The 22,738-nt window shown below is 37.1% G+C and overlaps 1 protein-coding gene across 4 annotated transcripts in view; it reads right to left on the reverse strand.

Annotated features, from left to right (window-relative positions):
• LOC135732719 (uncharacterized) overlaps positions 1-17,516 on the reverse strand; it is a 32,525-nt gene extending 15,009 nt beyond the window's left edge. The window contains exons 1-15 of one of the 4 annotated variants that reach the window (XM_073812877.1): positions 15,673-17,514; positions 14,461-14,498; positions 14,018-14,135; positions 13,680-13,842; positions 11,628-11,814; positions 11,377-11,460; positions 10,551-10,664; positions 9,947-10,060; positions 9,116-9,229; positions 8,481-8,594; positions 7,650-7,763; positions 7,015-7,128; positions 5,769-5,888; positions 5,582-5,659; positions 1,523-1,702 (exon numbers count right to left, since the gene is read on the reverse strand). In XM_073812877.1, coding sequence (XP_073668978.1) covers positions 1,523-1,702; positions 5,582-5,659; positions 5,769-5,888; positions 7,015-7,128; positions 7,650-7,763; positions 8,481-8,594; positions 9,116-9,229; positions 9,947-10,060; positions 10,551-10,664; positions 11,377-11,460; positions 11,628-11,814; positions 13,680-13,842; positions 14,018-14,135; positions 14,461-14,475 — 1,629 coding nt within the window. In that variant the 5' untranslated portion in view covers positions 14,476-14,498; positions 15,673-17,514. Of the gene's footprint in view, positions 1-1,522; positions 1,703-5,581; positions 5,660-5,768; positions 5,889-7,014; positions 7,129-7,649; positions 7,764-8,480; positions 8,595-9,115; positions 9,230-9,946; positions 10,061-10,550; positions 10,665-11,376; positions 11,461-11,627; positions 11,815-13,679; positions 13,843-14,017; positions 14,136-14,460; positions 14,499-15,672 lie in introns of all 4 variants that reach the window. The other 3 variants (XM_065250988.2, XM_073812878.1, XM_073812879.1) reach the window with 3 other exon arrangements.
• Between the last annotated feature and the right edge of the window lie 5,222 nt (positions 17,517-22,738).

Raw genomic sequence — 22,738 nt, forward strand, 5'->3', positions numbered from 1 at the left:
CAATTTTTAATGTTTTTTTATGCATTTTATGACCCACGTGATTATTATTACTTTCAAGACGGATATATCAAAAGCGAACAAGTTTTACTCTAGAAGCATTTTATGTACAAAATTATTAAGAAATGTAGACTTAAAAAAATAGACATTTGAGACGAGAATGCACATGTAATTGTAATAGACAGACCTTGAGCCCTATTTTAACGATCCAAGTGCACAGCTTTGCACAGTACACATTTGGGCGTGCCCAAATCCACTTTTGCTAGTTTAATGGCAAAAAAAAGTGTCTGTGCATAGTCTAAAAGGGTTGTACTCCGTTGCATAAATAATAATTAGGTGTGGTTTGGCCGTAACATGCAATAACCCAATCAGAGTGTCATCTCCCATTCCCTTTAAGAGCAGGGCGCATTTGTACCATGGCACATTGCTATTATGATGGTGAATTTGCTAAGCAGTGAGGAAAGATTTGGATGACCCAATGGCCCTCATTTATCATTCTTGCGTAAAAATGGGCGTATTTGTTGGCGTAAGATTATGCTTACACTCCTCTCACCGCCTGATTTATGAAGTTGAGCGCACCTTTGAAATTCAAGTGTAAGCAATACCTGCCCTTCATAAATGCCGCGGCTGAAAATGATCGTAATTAGAAAAACATGCCCATATAAATTCAAGTCTACGCTTCCCCCACGCCCTCATTTTGCGCTATTGACACACGGAAGACGGCAAAGAAGAGAAAACAGGGAAGTGGGATTAAAGACACATTAAAAATTGCATGACAATTTGTAATATTTGTTTTTTGATATTTAGAAGAATAATTATTTAGCATTACTCAAAAGCTGAATTTGGTGTATCTATTGCACGATAATCACACTGCATGTCATTTGTGCGCATCTTGGCAGGAATGGGTAGGATTAAATATCCACATAAATGCACTTTTACATACACACTGAGCTTTCTTACCAGGCTACAGATGAAGCAGCTCGATGGTCTACAGTTGTATTCTCCTAAAGGCACATTTTATGGTGTTCTGTTAAAATAATACTAGAATGCACGCTATTGACTTTAGACCAGGTTTTTGTGGGTCATTGGCACGGTCACTTTCAGATGTATTAAGATCGCAATACACCAAGAATTATCCTGGACACACCTCCCAATAAGACCAGCACGCCCATGAGCTCAAAAATGTGGGCAGGGCGATTTGCTATTTTAACGACATGAGCGCTTGATGGAAAATTGGCAGCTGCATTGGTCTTATACTATTAAACACAACTTGCGTTGAGCTTTGTGTTGCACTGCGCCGGTTGCAGGATAGAGCCCCTTGTTTCAAGCACCGAGTATTTTACTTGCCATTTAAGGATTTACTGGCAAAAATACTTAACCTACTCCTTAATGCAATATGTCGTACTGATCATGGGTAATGCATATTATAAAACATTTTCATAGTAACAGTAGATTTTCAGAAACAACACTACTTATCAAGGAACATACATTCTTACACATCACGCCTTGAACTATGGGTGCTTACCAAAATGCTTCTTGACTTCATATGTCTTGGCACAGTTTTATGTACCACGTTATCTTCATCCTCATCTGTACTTGAGTCAAAACTTCTTCTTGTCCGCTTCAATCGTGGCACAACTGCTTGAATATTTTCTTCATCTGGACTGTCAAAAAGCTCTTCAGACCAATGAAGAGTCTCCTCCATCTTAAAAAACAATGAATGAAATTTTAACATTTCACAGATTCTGAGGAATAATTGTGCTATTTTCTTACAAAACACTACAATGTGCCAGAGGCTGATAAATAAAACTGTTTGGTGAAATCATGAATCATTTACAAATAAAAATATAAAGCTAGATCAGGGGTTCTTAAACTCTTTCCTACAGGGCCTTTATGCTTTCTATGCTTAGTTTCTATGCTTAGTAAGACCTTAATTAACTGCTTCAGGTGTGTTTGATTAGGGTTGGAGCTAAACTCTGCAGAACACCAGCCCTCCAGGAATGAGTTTGAGAACCCCTGAGCTAGTAGGCGGCTGCATATATGAAAAAAACACCTAACCCTAAAAAAATTCTAACAAAAGGTTTCTCAGCTGTTTTTTGTAGTATTAGGTGTCCCTAATAACATACTAAAAGTTTATCAAAGTTTGACCACTAGAAAGGTGTAATTTTCAAGATGGCATCCAAGACAGACAGAAAGCCATTAAAAAATCCTAACTCCATTATTTGAGCTAGCCAAGTAATATGCGTGTGTAACCCCATGATTTACGGGTCTTTGAATCCATTGGACTTGTCTTAATTTCACTGACATGATTATATACTTATGGAATACATCATTTTGTAAGTTTAGTGTAAGGTTTTATCTTTGTTTGGGGTGAACCAGAGATGTAAACGATGTAGCCTATGCCATGTAGATCCTACTCAATACGTGTCTTTAGACACATACCCTTTTCTTGCTAAAACACAGAATTGACATTCAATGTAAAATGTATTGCCCCCCCAAAAAAAATTTAATTGGAGTTGTGTAACTTTGATCATAAACAACTCTGAATTAGCCTGAACAGAGGTCTTTGTGTGAGCCCTCTAAAATGGTTATTCATTTCAATTTGGATATGGTATTACATCTGTAATGCATCCTCTATAGATGTTTTTGAGTATAGAAGTGGCATTATACTAAACTTAACAAAACTAAATTCACAATTGTTAGCAATTAAGAAGATGGAAGAGAATACTGACATTTGATATTGGAGCAAAGTGTATTCCATTTTGTTCAAACAAAATACATCCTTGACTACTTAAACCACACACCCCCACCCAGATTTGGGGATGGAAACTGGTGGACAACCAGGATGAAGCTTTTCAGCTCACTTTTGGGGGCTTTTACTGGGTACAGTATGTAGTAAACAATACTTTTTTAGTACAACCTCAGTTGAGGTTCCAAGCAAGCTGAGCTGATGCTAAACATGATGTGAAAGCACTGTAGATAACAGAGAATCATCATTACCAGCATCATCGCTAAATGCAAGATTAATTTTACCATAGGAGCCGATAGATCCTATACCCACCCATCTCCTTCAGGCCATTCCTCCATTAATTATCCCTGCTCTCACCCACATGACCAATTTATCTTTTTCCACTGGTACATTCCCCACAGCTTTTAAAGAGGCCCGGATAACACCACTGCTGTAGAAACCCAAAATTAATCCTGCAATGTTAGAAAAGTACAGACCGCTATCTCTCCTTGCCTTTATTGCCAAGACTCTTGAGCATGTGGTTTTAGACCAGCTCTCCTCCTCCTTCACACAAAATAACCTCCTAGACAGCAACCAGTCTGGTTTCAAGAGCGGTCACTACACTGAAACTGTGCTCAGTCATGGAAGCTTTAAGGCAGACAAGGGCAAATAATCTGTACTGACTTTACTGGATCTATCTGCCACTATTGACATTGTCAATCCCCACAACCTCCTGTTGACCATCAAGACTATGGTTGTCTCTGGCACGGCACTACTATGGTTCAGGTCTTACCTCTCAGGGAGGTCATTTAGAGTATCCTGGAGAGGTGACGTCTCTGAACCCCAACGTCTCAATACCGGGGTACCTCAAGGCCAACCTGAACTCACGAATTTCCGTGGCATAATCACGGAATTTTGTGCTCATTTTTCCGTGGCATTCTCACGGATCTCCGCATTTTTCTGTGGCCCTGCTACGGATTGGTTACTCAACTGTTTTGCCCTATTTTCTTCCCATTTTCGCTTCAGTTTAGGGTTGGATTTACATGAAATGACATCCCTACCAAAACCCAACTCTAACCCCAACTCCAGGCGACAATTGTTTAAAGTTTAGAAAATATAAAAGAATAAATCAGAAAAAAAATAGTATAAACCAATAGTTAAAGTGACATACTAACGCAAACACCAAATCTAACCCTAAACCGAAGTGAAAATGGTTTGAAAATAGGAAAAAGCAGTTGAGTAACCAATCCATGAGAATGCCACGGAAAAAGACAAAAAAATGAGCACAAAATTCCGTGACTATCCCACGGAACTTTGTGAGATCATGTTGCTCAGTGCTTGGACCACTGCTCTTTTCTATGACATTGACATGACATTCCTGGGTTCTATCATTCAAGAAACATGGCTTTTCCTACCTCTGCTATGCCACTCTGGATAAAGGATTATCATATCCAGCTGAACTTCGCAAAGACAAAACTGCTTGTCATATCATCTGGCCCGAAGATTCATCACAATCTTTTCATTCAACTTGGTTCTTTGACCATTACGCCTTTCAGGACAGCCAGAAACCTGGGTTTGGTGCATGATGGTCAGCTTAGTTTCACAGAGCATGTTGCCAGCACCGCCCGCTCTGATAGATTCATTCTCTACAACGTAAAAATAGACCTTTTCTGTTTGAGCATGCTACACAAGTTCTAGTCCCAGGCTCTTGTCCTGTCCAGACTGGACTACTGCAATGTACTTCCAGCCAGCACAACCAAACCACTCTGAAGTGGTACTAACCAAGCCAAAGTAAAGTGAGCTTACACGACCCGACCTGTGGGGTCTATGCAATGGAAAGACTGCTGCTCCAGAAAGCCTCCTGCAGATGATCCACTGTAATTGCACAACTGTCTGCCGAACACAACAGTGCAGTTGCAGGGCATATGGACTACTTGTGGACCATGTCAAGTTGGAAATTGTGAGAATCACTATAATCAACCTCTATGGGAGAAAGAATGTGCAGACTAATGGTAAATCTAGTGAAGGTCACAGCGCAAAAAAGTATACAAAATAAACTAGAATAAGAGGAAACAACTGAAGAAAATAAAAAATATGTATAAATAAGAAAAGTATTAAAAAAAGCAAAAAAAATTCTAAAATTTTAAAAATAAATAAATAAAAGCAGTTAACGGTACTGAGCCTTCACATAGCAGCCCTCTTTTGACTAATTTTACAGTACCACACAGTTCTAATGAATTTATTTTTTATTGGAATCAAAAGAATGGTTATGAACTACAGAAACCACCAACACTATATGGGAAAGGAGAAATATGCAATTTCTTGTACTTGTTTTTCGCATAAATATGCTTGTAACCAATTTCTTTAATATTTAATTGTACTTGTAATCACTCATCTATTATTCAAATATGCTTATTAAAATATTACATGGTCAAAACATGTATTCGCCACCAGTATTCCTGGTTTAGGGGGAATACAATGGAGTAATGGTCATTTTAAGGACCTGACGGGGGCCATTTTGAAAATTGAGCCTTTCTTGGAGTCAAACTTTGGTAAACTTTTAGTATGTTTTTAAATACATCTGATACTACTGTAAACCACAGAGAAACCTTTTGTTAGAATTGTTTAGGGTCAAACCATATATTTGCAGCTGACTATAGAGCATGTACATGTTTAAAATGTACATGATACACCAAAGCTGTCAAAGAGGCAGGGGTTGTAACTGGCATGTTCACACAGTGTCACCACATAAAAACATTGGACTTGACTAATGGAGAAAAATTCTAAATAGGGACCAAACATGCAATAGGTGCCTATAAATACAACAACTATCTGTAAAAATGCTGCTTGTCTTACCGGAATGCCTTTAATCCTTCTAAGCTTTGGCCTTCTAAGCTCATGTTCTCCTTCCACAGTACTTTTGCTACTGAGTTGCTATAAAGGAGAAACAAATTATAAACAGGATGGCATCTACTGAAAGTGCAGTTTTGTAATGAAAACAATAGATAAATGAAACAGTTAATGCAAATCAGAAAGAACCAACCTGTATACTGCTACATGGTAAATCTGAAACCGTATCAGGTTGTGGAGAAGAAAAATCTGGTCCAGAGCTGACTTCAGAGTCTGTGTACTGAACTAAGGAATTCATTGGTTTCTTTGTAACCTGTATGAATATAGAATTGCAATAACAAATGTTTTACGAAAAAAAGAACTTGTAAAATGGTATTAAATCTACACATTGATGATTATTCTAATGCTCAAATAAAAATGTGATTATGACTGAAAAACAGACATAATCATAGCTGGAAAAAAAAACCCCACAAAAACAATATAATCACCATGACGTCTTAAAGCTCACGTAACACACCCCGTTTCTGCATTTCTGATGTCAATCTGGAGTACCTATAGAGTAGTATTACAACCTTTACATCACCGGAGAGTCTTTAGTTTAATCAGATTTATGAAAGAAAGATTAGCTTTACCGAATCTTTCCGATAACGTACGAAAAAATGGAGGAGTTATACCGCGGGAAGAGCGAGTACGAGTCATGCAACACTTATAACTTATGATTCACTACATGTTCGTGTCATTTATATAATATGCACGCACCTATTTCCAACATAAGACAGAAGTCTTACCGCGTGCAACTCATGACCCAGGTGGGGAAAATTCAGCTCACCAAACACACACGCAAAACTCCGCTGCTACCCCGGATAATAAACTATATCCATTGTTTTCATAAGGCTGACTTTCTTCTCCTTACATCCAAAAACACACTTTATCTTTGGTGCTCTCTCGCGTGATATGATGTTTGAAAGTTCTAGCGTCTCCCGCTGATTGACGGTGTGCGGGGTTTTCCGGGGGAAGTGCCCATATAAAGAAGTGATACGTATAGAAAACCCCCGAAATGTCAGTTGGAACTGTAATCGAAAAAAACTTTCCGAAACTTGTACGAACCCTGGCGAAGTGCATTCGGCACAGAAATATTCTGTAACATGCACAACTGCTTTTTTGACACTTTGCCTACGTTTAGCATGAGGAAACAACTCTATAACTGTGTTAATAAGTCAGAATGCTTAAAATACCATTGAACCACCCCTTTAATAGAAAATCCCCTATGCTGTCAGTAACAACCAGCAATGACATTCATGGAATTTGAAGTTAGGTCATAGGCACGCAGTGAAAACATTTGTGATACCAAATCATCGTGTTTTGAGCCAGTAATTAAAAAAAGTTAGTAGCTCAAGTAACACCAGTGGAAAAGGTTTGTGTAGAGCCCTGACACTCACCTTCAGAATCGAAGGGGAAACCTCATTGCCGTCTTGTATCCTTGTATTGGAACTTTCCACCAGTTCCTGGTTGTTTTGTTCAAAGCCCACATTGGTAGAATGTGCTCCATCAACCTGTAACATGAATTACATTTAATAATTGTGAATTTAAACCCTAAAGCACTAAACCCATGAACAACAACAACATGTTTGTACGCATTATAACACATATGATTCATCATAACACCAATTCATTTGCAAGCTCTTTTGTTCAATCATCAAGGCATTAACACTACATGATATACATTGTTGATTTTGAACTGAAGGAAGTCTTTTATCAGCAATATTGATATTTGGACCCCACAAGGGTAGACCAGTCTATGCGTGTATAAACATGTACTTCTATAGACTTACAAATGACCAAGTGATGGATGAAATCTATTTGTCATTACCAAAAGAAACTCCAATTAAAAGCAATGTTTCTTGTTACAATGACAAAATGAATAGGAAATCAGAAATGTAGAAGATATTGATATTTGGACCCCACAAGGGTAGACCAGTAGACATAATAAGTTACATAAACTTGGAATATGATTGCTGCTTCCCACTTGAATGGTAAAAGTATATTAGCATGTTCACCAAACAAGACGACTCACCTTCAGAATCGAAGGGGAAACCTCATTGCCGTCTTGTATCCTTGTATTGGAACTTTCCACCAGTTCCTGGTTGTTTTGTTCAAAGCCCACATTGGTAGAATGTGCACCATCAACCTGTAACATGAATTACATTTAATAATTGTGAATTTAAACCCTAAAGCACTAAACCCATGAACAACAACAACATGTTTGTACGCATTATAACACATATGATTCATCATAACACCAATTCATTTGCAAGCTCTTTTGTTCAATCATCAAGGCATTAACACTACATGATATACATTGTTGATTTTGAACTGCAGGAAGTCTTTTATCAGCAATATTGATATTTGGACCCCACAAGGGTAGACCAGTCTATGCGTGTATAAACATGTACTTCTATAGACTTACAAATGACCAAGTGATGGATGAAATCTATTTGTCATTACCAAAAGAAACTCCAATTAAAAGCAATGTTTCTTGTTACAATGACAAAATGAATAGGAAATCAGAAATTTATAAGACTTTTATCAGTCATATTGATATTTGGACCCCACAAGGGTAGACCAGTCTATGCGTGTATAAACATGTACTTCTATAGACTTACAAATGACCAAGTGATGGATGAAATCTATTTGTCATTACCAAAAGAAACTCCAATTAAAAGCAATGTTTCTTGTTACAATGACAAAATGAATAGGAAATCAGAAATGTAGAAGATATTGATATTTGGACCCCACAAGGGTAGAACAGTGGACAAAATAAGTTACATAAACTTGGAATATGATTGCTGCTTTCCACTAGAATGGTAAAAGTATATTAGCATGTTCACCAAACAAGAAGACTCACCTTCAGAATCGAAGGGGAAACCTCATTGCCGTCTTGTATCCTTGTATTGGAACTTTCCACCAGTTCCTGGTTGTTTTGTTCAAAGCCCACATTGGTAGAATGTGCTCCATCAACCTGTAACATGAATTACATTTAATAATTGTTAATTTAAACCCTAAAGCAGTAAACCCATGAACAACAACAACATGTTTGTACGCTTTATAACACATATGATTCATCATAACACCAATTCATTTGCAAGCTCTTTTGTTCAATCATCAAGGCATTAACACTACATGATATACATTGTTGATTTTGAACTGCAGGAAGTCTTTTATCAGCAATATTGATATTTGGACCCCACAAGGGTAGACCAGTCTATGCGTGTATAAACATGTACTTCTATAGACTTACAAATGACCAAGTGATGGATGAAATCTATTTGTCATTACCAAAAGAAACTCCAATTAAAAGCAATGTTTCTTGTTACAATGACAAAATGAATAGGAAATCAGAAATGTAGAAGATATTGATATTTGGACCCCACAAGGGTAGAACAGTGGACAAAATAAGTTACATAAACTTGGAATATGATTGCTGCTTTCCACTAGAATGGTAAAAGTATATTAGCATGTTCACCAAACAAGAAGACTCACCTTCAGAATCGAAGGGGAAACCTCATTGCCGTCTTGTATCCTTGTATTGGAACTTTCCACCAGTTCCTGGTTGTTTTGTTCAAAGCCCACATTGGTAGAATGTGCACCATCAACCTGTAACATGAATTACATTTAATAATTGTGAATTTAAACCCTAAAGCACTAAACCCATGAACAACAACAACATGTTTGTACGCATTATAACACATATGATTCATCATAACACCAATTCATTTGCAAGCTCTTTTGTTCAATCATCAAGGCATTAACACTACATGATATACATTGTTGATTTTGAACTGCAGGAAGTCTTTTATCAGCAATATTGATATTTGGACCCCACAAGGGTAGACCAGTCTATGCGTGTATAAACATGTACTTCTATAGACTTACAAATGACCAAGTGATGGATGAAATCTATTTGTCATTACCAAAAGAAACTCCAATTAAAAGCAATGTTTCTTGTTACAATGACAAAATGAATAGGAAATCAGAAATTTATAAGACTTTTATCAGTCATATTGATATTTGGACCCCACAAGGGTAGACCAGTCTATGCGTGTATAAACATGTACTTCTATAGACTTACAAATGACCAAGTGATGGATGAAATCTATTTGTCATTACCAAAAGAAACTCCAATTAAAAGCAATGTTTCTTGTTACAATGACAAAATGAATAGGAAATCAGAAATGTAGAAGATATTGATATTTGGACCCCACAAGGGTAGAACAGTGGACAAAATAAGTTACATAAACTTGGAATATGATTGCTGCTTTCCACTAGAATGGTAAAAGTATATTAGCATGTTCACCAAACAAGAAGACTCACCTTCAGAATCGAAGGGGAAACCTCATTGCCGTCTTGTATCCTTGTATTGGAACTTTCCACCAGTTCCTGGTTGTTTTGTTCAAAGCCCACATTGGTAGAATGTGCTCCATCAACCTGTAACATGAATTACATTTAATAATTGTTAATTTAAACCCTAAAGCAGTAAACCCATGAACAACAACAACATGTTTGTACGCTTTATAACACATATGATTCATCATAACACCAATTCATTTGCAAGCTCTTTTGTTCAATCATCAAGGCATTAACACTACATGATATACATTGTTGATTTTGAACTGAAGGAAGTCTTTTATCAGCAATATTGATATTTGGACCCCACAAGGGTAGACCAGTCTATGTGTGTATAAAAATGTACTTCTATAGACTTACAAATGACCATTAAAAGCAATGCTTCTTGTTACAATGACAAAATGAATAGGAAATCAGAAATTTATAAGACTTTTATCAGCCATATTGATATTTGGACCCCACAAGGGTAGAACAGTAGACATAATAAGTTACATAAACTTGGAATATGATTGCTGCTTTCCACTAGAATGGTAAAAGTATATTAGCATGTTCACCAAACAAGAAGACTCACCTTCAGAATCGAAGCGGAAACCTCATTGCCGTCTTGTATCCTTGTATTGGAACTTTCCACCAGTTCCTGGTTGTTTTGTTCAAAGCCCACATTGGTAGAATGTGCACCATCAACCTGTAACATGAATTACATTTAATAATTGTCAATTTAAACCCTAAAGCAGTAAACCCACGAACAACAACATGTTTGTACGCATTATAACACATATGATTCATCATAACACCAATTCATTTGCAAGCTCTTTTGTTCAATCAAAGGCATTAACACTACATGATATACATTGTTGATTTTGAACTGAAAGAAGTCTTTTATCAGCAATATTGATATTTGGACCCCACAAGGGTAGACCAGTCTATGCGTGTATAAAAATGTACTTCTATAGACTTACAAATGACCAAGTGATGGATGAAATCTATTTGTCATTACCAAAAGAAACTCCAATTAAAAGCAATGTTTCTTGTTACAATGACAAAATGAATAGGAAATCAGAAATTTATAAGACTTTTATCAGTCATATTGATATTTGGACCCCACAAGGGTAGACCAGTCTATGCGTGTATAAACATGTACTTCTATAGACTTACAAATGACCAAGTGATGGATGAAATCTATTTGTCATTACCAAAAGAAACTCCAATTAAAAGCAATGTTTCTTGTTACAATGACAAAATGAATAGGAAATCAGAAATGTAGAAGATATTGATATTTGGACCCCACAAGGGTAGAACAGTGGACAAAATAAGTTACATAAACTTGGAATATGATTGCTGCTTTCCACTAGAAAGGTAAAAGTATATTAGCATGTTCACCAAACACGAAGACTCACCTTCAGAATCGAAGGGAAAACCTCATTGCCGTCTTGGGTCCTTGTGTTGGAACTTTCCACCAGTTCCTGGTTTTTTTCATTAACCTAAAACATGGATTACAGTCAATTCTTCAATCATTGCTCAAGCAACCAATAGTTGTACAATTCTGCTAGGAAAGTTAGTACCTCTTGTAACATTACGATGGAAAAGATGACAACAAAATTGTAAGTAACTTTTTTTAACCCACACTTTGTAATATAATGTAACTTACCCTCCAAGGCCAATCACTTCCACCATAATCATATGTGATCTCGTCTCCTCTCTCTATGTTTTGTAAAGCAAACAGGACTAGATGTGGCTTTCCGTCTGCAACAATTTTTTTTATCCGGCAGTTAGGATTAACATGGTCATCATTGACCAGTCTCCCCAATGATCCATTTTCCACAGCAGCATCAATGCTAAAAGAAGGCAAAATGATAAATACAAATCATTTACAGGACCTGAAAGAATATAAAGGCCTTTCTATTGCTCAACATAATAAAAAGAACAATTTCTTAACAAGAAGTTTTTTAAGTGCAATTTTACAGAGCATCGGTAAATACAGAACACACCAGTGTCTTAAAAATAAATTAAAGTACAAAACGAATGCAATACAGAAGGCAAAGAATATTTATGGCATTTTCCATAGTATATTAGTAGATAAATTAATCTGTATCTATTAAGTATGAAAACTAATATTTTGGCTAATGAATAATTTGGCTAAATTCATCTGGATAGATCATTTTTGGTCAGACTGATTTGTCATCATTTCGATCAAGCTTAAATGCTATTTATAACAACTTACATTATATCCCGAGTGTTTCTTGGTAGAAAAATGTAGAAATATAGCCTATGCGAGAACAAATTACAGAATAACAATGTTTAGCTCACGTGGACCGAGCGAAAAGCCGTTAATTAAGCGGACTCTCTGTAAAATAGAGAACGCGCGGAAGCAATTGAGTCGGCAGATGATAATCAATGTTTATAATGTTTCACGCAGATACTGTTGATGAAAAACTTTAAAATCTAAATATCCAGGTAAGAGTCAAGTGTTCAGTCAGTTAATAATAAAGCAACCAGCGTTATTGGCTGCAGTTTCCTTGTCCACGGAGCGGACGCTGTAGATACACAAAGAAAAAAAACTATAAAGGTTGTTATAAAGTGGTTTTAATGCTGGTAAGCAATCAGTTATATTATGGCGCTTTGTATTTATGTTGATCAGTTAAATTAAAGTAATTTTAATCTTTAAAACTGCATCTAGATGCAGGCGACGCAGTTATTCTGTCATAGTTTCACTTCGTTCACACATTCACTGTATGATTTAACGAAATATGAATAGCATAGTATTACATTTTGAATTGAAATTTACGAAAAACAAGTTACTCTCTTAACTCTTTCAGTCTATTTGGCCTTTATTATACATGTATGATGTGAAAAACAAGAAGGGCATAGCTATATATGAATTTAACGTGAAAAGCGCGGTTGTTGCACTTTATTTGTCCTCCATGCGGTTAAGCTTCTCAGCAGCACGGTAATACAGGATCGCGGTTACCGCGACAGCCCTAGTCTATATTAGAGGAAAAAATTTTGCACTATAATGTTTTCCCAGGTAGAGCTGTCGTGCACGCGACAACTGTGCATATGTGCATGAAGCCCGCAAGCTGGCTTTTTTCCATCTTTAGCATACAAGTCAGAAAGTTAGCTATAAGCCACGCGACAAACATTTATCACATAAAATAAATATAAACAGTGTGTCTAATATTCTGTCAGAGGGCTACAGATGAAAAATAACCTTTGGGCTAATTCTGGCACGTTTACAATCATGTTCATTAATGTGCATTGTCCCTGTTAAACAAATAAACTAAACTAAACAAAAGCCATTGAACCACCAAGGTTGTGTTATCTCAGAGAATTTTCACACATTTACTCATTATTTCACAAAAGTTCTATCTTAGCCAATTGGACAGAACACAGTCCATGTCTCCAGCTGATGTAGCAATCCTAATAGCTCAGCCCTCATCTCCCTTGGTAAGAGAGCTGCTTGATAAGTGACAGAGTGAGTGACAGTCAAATTATGACTTAGTGACTTTGGACCATAGACATAGAATTTTTGTTGGATATCCCCTTTAACACTGTTTATATATTTTTTTTTCAGATTGGGACATAATATGGTTGATAACAAGTTCACCTTTTCCCCAGAGTTTTGAAAAAGTGAACTTGTTATTGAAGGATACATGTATGCTATTCAAAAAGTAAACTGTTTGAATGCTGACTAGATTCTTACCACCATTGTTTGTCATGCCAGTAGAAGTCAAACATAAAAACTGCCTGTGATGGATGATACTTATTCCTTCTAGCTTGAGCTTCAGCAGAGTCTATCATTTCTCCTCTGTACTCCACAACAAAATCCCCTTTTTGAAATGGGGACAGTGCAAACACACCACGACCTATCAACATAAAATGCATAAAGATATAACATCTGATGTGGCAAGAATGCAAGTGCACCATGTAACCACTTTTTATTGACAGTAAAGGCTATCAAAATTCACTGTACAAAAATATACATAAATAATCCAGAATTGTGGTAAATCAAATTTGTAAAACATTTCATGTTAAACTTGCCTTTTATTTGATTTATGTGTCGTGCCTCCAAAAAACATGTGCTGTCTGTGGCACTACGGACATGTTGCAGTGCTACAGCTTCTGGTTTTAGCCGCTTCCTCTTCCTAGTGACTTCTTCCTGTGCCAAATAATTTAATTGCACTATTTAGGCTACAACTAATTGTTAACACAATTTCATGTGATACACCACAAAACAAAATTTATACACATTTTATTATATTAGGAACATGACCGACAATAACTCCAAATTAGATATTCCAGGAACTTTATGCAACTCCATTGTGTATGCATACAAGTTTGAGATATATTCTCACGGCGAGTTGCCCATTTCACAACAATAAAAATACTTTTTCAGCAAAGTTACTCAAAAGAATTCAATAAGACAGTATACTGTATTTTGTCATTCAACTACTCAATATGGCTACTACTTAAACTGTACTTACCTTGTGTATCTGCATTGCCAGGGCAATTACTTTAAAACCTGTTGACAAAAAAAAACTTGTTAAATATGATTTTTGCGCAGTTGGACCATTTAATCTGATATGACTCACAAAATGATCATCCTCAAATCACCCAACTGTTTTTCTAAAAATATATTTTTTTTGTACCACTGTTTAAAGACCTCTGCAATAATCTGAATCATCAGGGATTGACATTAATGCTTGTCCACTTGTCTGTAACAAGTATAAAAAAAACATTTAGAATGGTGTATTATCTGGAAAGTGACTGGTTGTACCCAAGCAATTTCATATTGGTTACTCTAAGGGGCTGATCACTTATCCAAACCAGGTATTTTCACTAATCAAATTGAAATAATTGTTCTGAATTTTTGTAAATGCCATTTTATTTTGATGCGTAGATTTTAATGTGTAAATACAGCTGGCAAAATGTAGGTTTAATTTATTTCAATTTTCAGGGTGTACATTATGACAAAAGGTATCGATTTTGACAGGGTATGATGATTTTCTACTTTAGAAAATTTTGTCAAACATATTGGCACAACCATTTCACTGACTTGCAGATTATGTCAAGTGCCATGTTGTATGCGATTTCACTTCACGTTAAATTTAATTGGTGCTTAATTTAAAAGAAGCTACAATTTCATGTAATGCAACAGTTCTTAAATTTGAGCTTATCAAGTGAGATATGCGTTTATGAATGTTTTCTGATCTTGCGTGATTTTTTTAAGGCGCATACCTCTTTTAGAAAGGGTGAATCCCACAAGTGATGTCCCAGTCATGGGGCCTCGCAAATTATCAAAAACAAGGATGTGTGCATGTTTGTTTTTTTTTGGCTTGTGACATAAAATTGAGTTGGCTATTTTTTTCTAGATGGATAAATAATTATCAAAAGTATTATCAAACCAAACTGAGGATAGCTCACCCCTCCCCCTCCCTTCCGTGCTTCATGTAAAGTCATAAGGGTGCCCAACCCCCACTCCTAAATCCATCTTGTCTTGGAGCCTGGGCTGTCTACAGAGACCGCATTTTTTACAGTGTGTTAAGGGGACAGGCAGCTAGCAGATAGTGAGGATATGTTTGCTGTATATAAAAAAATATGTTTTAGTCCTAAACGTGTTACTTTAAAAAATGTACTTGAGTAAAAGTAAAAAAGTATGCAATGAAAAAAAAAACAAGTAGCAAGTTACTACTTACTCTTGGAAAAAATATTCGTACAGTAAAGACATATTTCTCTGTTTTCTGTGGAGACCAGAAAATGGTCAGATAAATATCAAAATAACAGAATGTCACATTTTATTGGTTATCATGGTTACCATGGGTCTGATGCCCATTTTGACTAAACCAGTAAATATTAATGATTTAATTTGAAATACAATTTTAGGCAGATATTTGATAAAATGATAAAGTTATAAGTAAAAACATGTGAATACAACATTTTCGGTCACACAGCTTCGATAGACATCAATATATAACTTTTTCCAATGATTTCTAATATTAAAAATATCATACCTTTGAGATTTTTGAAAATTTTGTCATACCTACATTCTGTACTTTTGTCTCATTCACCTTTTAATGTTATACATTTCTTGACTCCATAGCAGAAAATGTTTGCCTGTATTTTCCCAATACTTAAGAAGGGCACACAGTATGTAACGGTACGTGTAAAATTGCAGCATACACAAACAGTGCAAGTTAAATAATACTTTACACAAACACATAATAGATAAGCATTTCTATAAAAATTAACTCTGGAGGTATTTCCGGAGGTTGCGCGTGTATCTGACAATGAACAGGTCGCGCGTATATAATGGCGGGTACACGTGTAAAGTTCTGCTTTTAGTAAATAAATATAGTAGATTCATTCATATTCAAGTCATTCAACACTGTATGTTATGTGTGTTTGTGGATGAATCCGCATCGAGATTCAGTTTTTCAGGCGATCTGAACAATTCATTCGAACTGATTCGCAAAACAATTCAAAACGTTTGGCGCACTTTGCAAAAAAAACGACTCAAACGATTCATTTATTTTCAATACATTGTAAGGAACCGACTCAATCGAGTCATTAGTCCCAGAAACACGAGACAGCAATTTTAAAATAAAATACACATTTCGTAATGAATTAAAATACAGTAACGAAGGAACGCCGCACAGTGTAACGAAGTAAAAGTACAAATTTACTCAATTTACCCAGGAACACGCGTGGCGGAGCCTCCCGCGGGACGCGGTTTAATCTTCAGGCCCCCTCGACCCTCTCGGCCGCCGATGCCCGGCGTTCGCCTTCCCCCGCGGAGGTCCTGCAAAGAGGTGCCTGACCTCCACTGCCCAGAAACTAGGGACTTTTGGTGGTTCAAATGTTAATTAGTGTCCACTAAGATAATAACGCTAGCTGAGCTAAGTTAGTAAGGTCTTAACGGAAGGCTGACTGCTGGCGCTAACGTTGCTAATGCTAGCATTTAACGTTAGCCCTATCTACTTTCTGTAACAAAGTTATTTAACGTAATCTAGGTTATTGATTTCTTCATTATTCATAGCATAGGTATCACAAACGTGTAATTCGGTACATTACCTTATGATGAATATTCCAAATGATTATTCCAGCGAAGATATATTTCCATCGTGGACCTTCTGACCTCGTGTAATCATCAAGATGTCCTCAACCGTCTTCATTACGACACTTCAGGTGACTTCACGTCAATTACTGACCCACGTGACAAACAAGCATGCCGTTCATTGGCTGCGAGTGTGCGAGTGTGTGAGAGTGCACTACCATTAAGCGAAATAAGGGGGCAGTAGTGAGCAAAATCTTAGCACACTTAAACACATATTTTTTTTTTTTCATCACTTGTGGGCCAAACTCAGATTTCTACACTAGACATCAGCAAAGTGTTTTCTATTCATTCCAATGATAATCCTTGTGGGGTCCAGCAAAATGGCCCCACAAAGTTTTTCGGGCCCCACAACGTGAGTGTGCTGTCAGGTTGCGGTCCCCACAAAGTGATAAAAACAAACACACACACACACACACACACACACACACACACACACACACGGAAGCTGTGCCAACAGAGGGGTAATACGACACCCGTGACTGTGGCTGTAGAGACGAGTAGGGATTATGAATGGAATGATAATGCTTTAGGGTATTGTGAACCCACACAAATGGGTGAGATTTTTGCCTCTGTGTTGTATCCATTCCATTGCGATGTTAACTTTTTTTACATTATGTTCCAGCCCTACACAATAAATCAGCAGACCAACAAGCCGACGTTGGACATGAAATGTGATCTCTGGCAGTTTGTGCCCACTCAGGTGTCCTGACAGTATGACCACAATGAAGGAGCAAGTGAGTGGGAATATCATTTAGAGTAGTTATATGCCACTTTAAACGGATGTATAATTTAAGCGATATATGCACACAGGGTATAAAAGTAGCACTTGCCCAAAATATGAGGTAAACAATGTCACTCACCAGGGCCTGTTAAAAATATAAATATAAAGTATTGCAAAATAACACATTAGGCTCATCAATAGCTATAATTAAATTATATTAGTTAATAACAGAATTAGTATTAACAAAAATAATTAAATTATTGTAATTATATGTATAAAACTGATCATAATGAATTTGTCACTATTTAAATAAGTATTAACAAAACATACAGCAGATGTATAAACAATACAGGCCTGCTTCGATGATGTAAGTATTTAACTCTTTTAGGTGGGTATTCAAAAAGGAAAATCCTATATTTAGTATTGAGATTAATAGCCAGTACAGTATGTCGCCAGACAGCAGTCTGGCTTTGGTCAAGCATAAAGATGTAAAAAGAAGAGTGACTGTAATGTTTTAGAGATCTGGAGCTTTACATGTTTTCAGTCCTAATTATTTATTCTTTTTATGACCTATCAGGAACACAAGATGTCCTATGATTGGCTGCCAAACAGCTTATCATTGCAGACAGATTGTGCCTACTATTTAATGGTGCTCACATTCTGACCCTGTAGTAAGTATAGGGTGACCCAATAACTATAAGTGAGTCATAAACTTCTGCGTCGTCAGCCAGCGGGATATGAACCTGTTAAACATCTCAATTTAAAATTCTGGGCCATTAACTGCCCCCAAAATAAAGTGCTTGCATGTTAACCTGAGCAGAGTGCCCAAATTTTGCCCCAGCTTGGCAGATGGCCTTGCCAAATGCTCTCTCTCTCTCTCTCTGCTTTTCTCTAGACTGCATAGCCTATGTGTATGTTTGATGCATTTATAGGAAAAAATGGCAAATGCTCCAGTGTTGGGTCCACAAGAGACAGACTCAGCCTGATGGGTTGTATTTGAACCTATGCTGTGTTGTTTTAAGCCATTGCTGGGTCAAATTTTTGATTCAATGCTGGGTTGAAAATAGTCTAGCATTTTATAAAGTGTAATATCTCAGTTCTAGCTCACCCTTAGACAGCAATGAGATTATGGCCCAGTCCCATTTCTCCATCTTACCCCTTCCCCTTACCCCTAACCCTTAGTTTTGCACGTTCACTTGAGAGTAAGGGCTATCCCAATTGGCCCTTACCCTCACGTGAACGTGCAAAACTAAGGGGTAGGGGTAAGCGGAAGGCGTAAGACAGAGAAATGGGATTGGGCCTAAATGTAGAAGAAATTACCCAGAATACAGATGACTTCTGCTGAGTTGTCTGCTGACTTTGGCGTGGATCCGGCCTGGAGTTGTCTGCTGTCTGGGCACGATTTGATTAAAGAAATCTCACTGAATTAGAGGAGAAACATCTGAGACAAAGTTGATGTTTTAAAGAAACAAATATGGACTCTATAAGGTCTAAAGAGTTGTAAAAAGCAAACTCTTAACAAAAAACCTACATATTTTCATTTATTTTTCCATGAAAAAGTCAGATGTATTATTATGAACCAGTTTCCCCATATTATCCGAACCTGCATTTCAACAATTGTATTTTAGAAGAAAAATCTGAAAAAGTTAAAACTCCTGTAGCTCGTAGCAAGTCCTCAGAGCAACCTTTTGGCAACATTTACATTTTTAGGACAAAATTTCCATCTGATCTTGTGCCTGTGAATTGAACCATTCCAGTTTCAACCTTTCACAGAACAGGTACAACGTAGAGGTGAGCTATTTGACTAGGATGTAAATGTCTCTGCAGTTTAAGCAGAGGTCAGAGGAGTGGATATCCCAGGGCTGTATTAGGTGCACAGGAAACATCATCCCACATGCACATTATTTTAAACCCCTGCCATCAAATTGTGCTTGCCAACAATGCAGCCTTTATTCCAGTCAAGACTAAAAAAATGAAAATCGAAGCACAGTACTCAACCTGAGATTTAAAAACCCAAAGAATATGACACCATGAGTCTAAATTCAGCATATGTGCTAAGCTCAATTGGATGTAGGCCATACAACATTATCAGCATAAAGTCCGGTACATCTTCTAACAAACAAGAACTTACCCAGCAGGCAATAAAATGATAGCTTACTATAGACCCAATATAGCCTGGCTATGAGTAACCCACTTCTACCCTAAATAACCTTGAATTTGGTTATATTTGCTTGCTGGGTAGACAGAATAGGTCAGTCTGATGGACATGAAAAGAGATCTATTACAGTTTCATTTGTTTTGCGAGGCATTCAGCCCATCGACAGATTCAGAATCTATATATAACTCCATACAGGTTTGCAATTTTTCAGTTTATTCATTTTATGTTGCATTAAAGTTCTCACAAGCTTTTAACCCACACTGGTTTAGACTTCACTGTGGAAATTGTGTTGTTTTGGGGAGGGCCATCATATCAAGAATCATAATTATTGCAATACATTTTGTGCACCCTGACTCACATAGCTGCAGCCAATCAAATTGCAGCTTTTGATGCAAGCAGTAGTATTTACTATATAATTGTGCATTCAAGTCACATCGGATATATTGTATTTATGAGATGCTACCAGTAATTGTGATGCCACCACAAAGCCATAAAAGCAAGTGGGGACTCAAGATTTTCTTGAAGTTTATGAGCTGGAGGTGTGTCAGTGAGGAACATGGCAGAATCGATAAATGTCTGTTGTTGAAGGTTATCAGGTTGTTTTTTATTTACAACAAAATAAGCGGTCTACACAAAATATGATAGCATTACGGACAAAAGTGACTTGAAAGTATGTTATGTCGTAAACGGGATTTACCGGCTCATACGAATAACCCAGGGCTTCTTGAACGCACCGTAAGGCTGATACTCAAGGGTTCAGGTGCTAAGGTCAAGATTTTCAAGGTTTCTAGAAAATAATAGATTCAAATATACTTTTTAGGGCTGTTATGTTTCATTGCTTTTTGTTTATGTCTTTAGAGCTATGTTTTACAATGATATAATAGCAGTTGAACCATTTTTGTGGGTTTGGGCTTCATGAGAACTCAAAAATTTTATTGTTTTAATCAGCAATTAGATTAGATTTTTGTTTTGACCCTATTTCAGTTTGCCTGAATGGTAGAAACCCCCGGTCTCCTCCCAATTTATCACCCTGCAAAAAATAAAGCTGAATCAGGTTCAGAAAAGCGGCATGGAATGAAATTATGTCCTATTTATTCATGATCAGATATTTCACATAATGCATATAAATAAAAGAAAGTGAATTAGAGGAAATACAGCACATTAGATATGAGGAGATGCCACAGTTGCCATCTGATTAAATAAAGGAGCCGAGCTCCTCCCATCTTTGATTATATATCCTGTTGTTTAATTTGATAACCTACCTGGCTAATTTCAAACTTTGCTCTAATCAAATTCCTCTAACCTTGTTATGTGCATTTGTAGATGTGGAAGGAAATCTGGACTCAAACCTCTACAGTAAAATACTGTAATTTGAATACAGTAGAGTCAGGCTAATTGCACTTTACCACTACACATTTTGTTACACAGTGTGTAGTTTTGACCTCATCATGAAATAAAGCTTTTACGGAAGGAAATATTTGATGGTGCACATAGGAGTTGATCTCCTTCCGTGGCAAGTTTAAAGGCGAATCGGATGAATTACGTCTCTGTGTGTTTCTTGCTTCTGTCAGATCCTCGGCTCACCTCTGGTGACCCTGCAGCTCTTCAAAGCCCCGCTTCACCAGGTCCCTGCCCTTACCCGTAATTATATGCTCGGAGGCCTGCTTGTCTGCGCTTCACTTCAAAAAGGACTAATATTCAGAGCTATTAAATCACAACAATACAGAGCTGCTCGGGTCTGCCCTCTAATCTTACATCCGTCGGCACATCTGACCATAGCACCATGCGTTCAGTGGATGGGTTGTGATACTCTAAGCGTCCACCGAGGGCTGGACTACGGTACCTACTGTAGTTATGTCCAGACAGCTGAGATGATGCAGATGAGAAACAAAAGACTAGGGGGACGGGTAAAGATCAGAACAAGCATTTAATTTAAGTGTGAATGTAAACACTTATCTTACTGTAAAATTTCCTTTGTTTTTAAATACTGAAATAATACATGACATAACAAGAGGAAAAGCAAGAGAAAAAAGTTTGTGTAAATGCTAAGCGAACACTCTTTGTTCACTGTGAATTCATCTAGAAGTTCAGGTTGTGGGTTCGTCCGTGAGCACCTTTTACACCACGTCCGTTGCATTGCTGAAGATGAATGAGGTTTGCGCTTGCAGTAATATTGTGACTTTACAGTGTCAGAAGTGTTTTAGTCAGGGGCCGGCGGCTCTGCGTGCCGCTCTGGTCAGCCTCTGGCCAGGCCTTTCTACAGTCCTGATGGATGAGGTGGGAGCTCTGCTGAACCGTGCTGGCACCGGTTTCTCTCCAAACACACAGATGAGATTTGCCTGACATGGTGTTTTCTTAGAAGGTGCGGCATGATGGGGCGTATCGATGAGGCTGCGGACGTGGCTGCCCGTGCTTGAGTTTCATGAAGTAAATATAGGTCGAAATCAAAATGCCTCTTTAGAGTATCAGTTGTGCTTTTTGAACACAGCTCTCTTTGTGATCTTAATAGTTAGCTACTAGTAATATCTCTAAACAATAATTTCTTCCAAAAAATTCTCCTCCAAATTGTAGATCGTAAATTGTTGTTACTTTTAACATACTGAGCTTTAAATCTCTTTTTTATGGTAATGGTTGCATCAGTAACTAGTAGCCTAACAATGGCATTTAGGCATAAACTATGTAAAACATTTAGTTTGTAAAGTTATCCCCTATCCCAAATTTTACTTTGCAAACTAAAATTGTTGAATCGTTTTAGTTTATATAAACTGT

Source organism: Paramisgurnus dabryanus, chromosome 20 (assembly GCF_030506205.2).
Source record: "Paramisgurnus dabryanus chromosome 20, PD_genome_1.1, whole genome shotgun sequence".
Lineage (NCBI taxonomy): Eukaryota > Metazoa > Chordata > Actinopteri > Cypriniformes > Cobitidae > Paramisgurnus > Paramisgurnus dabryanus.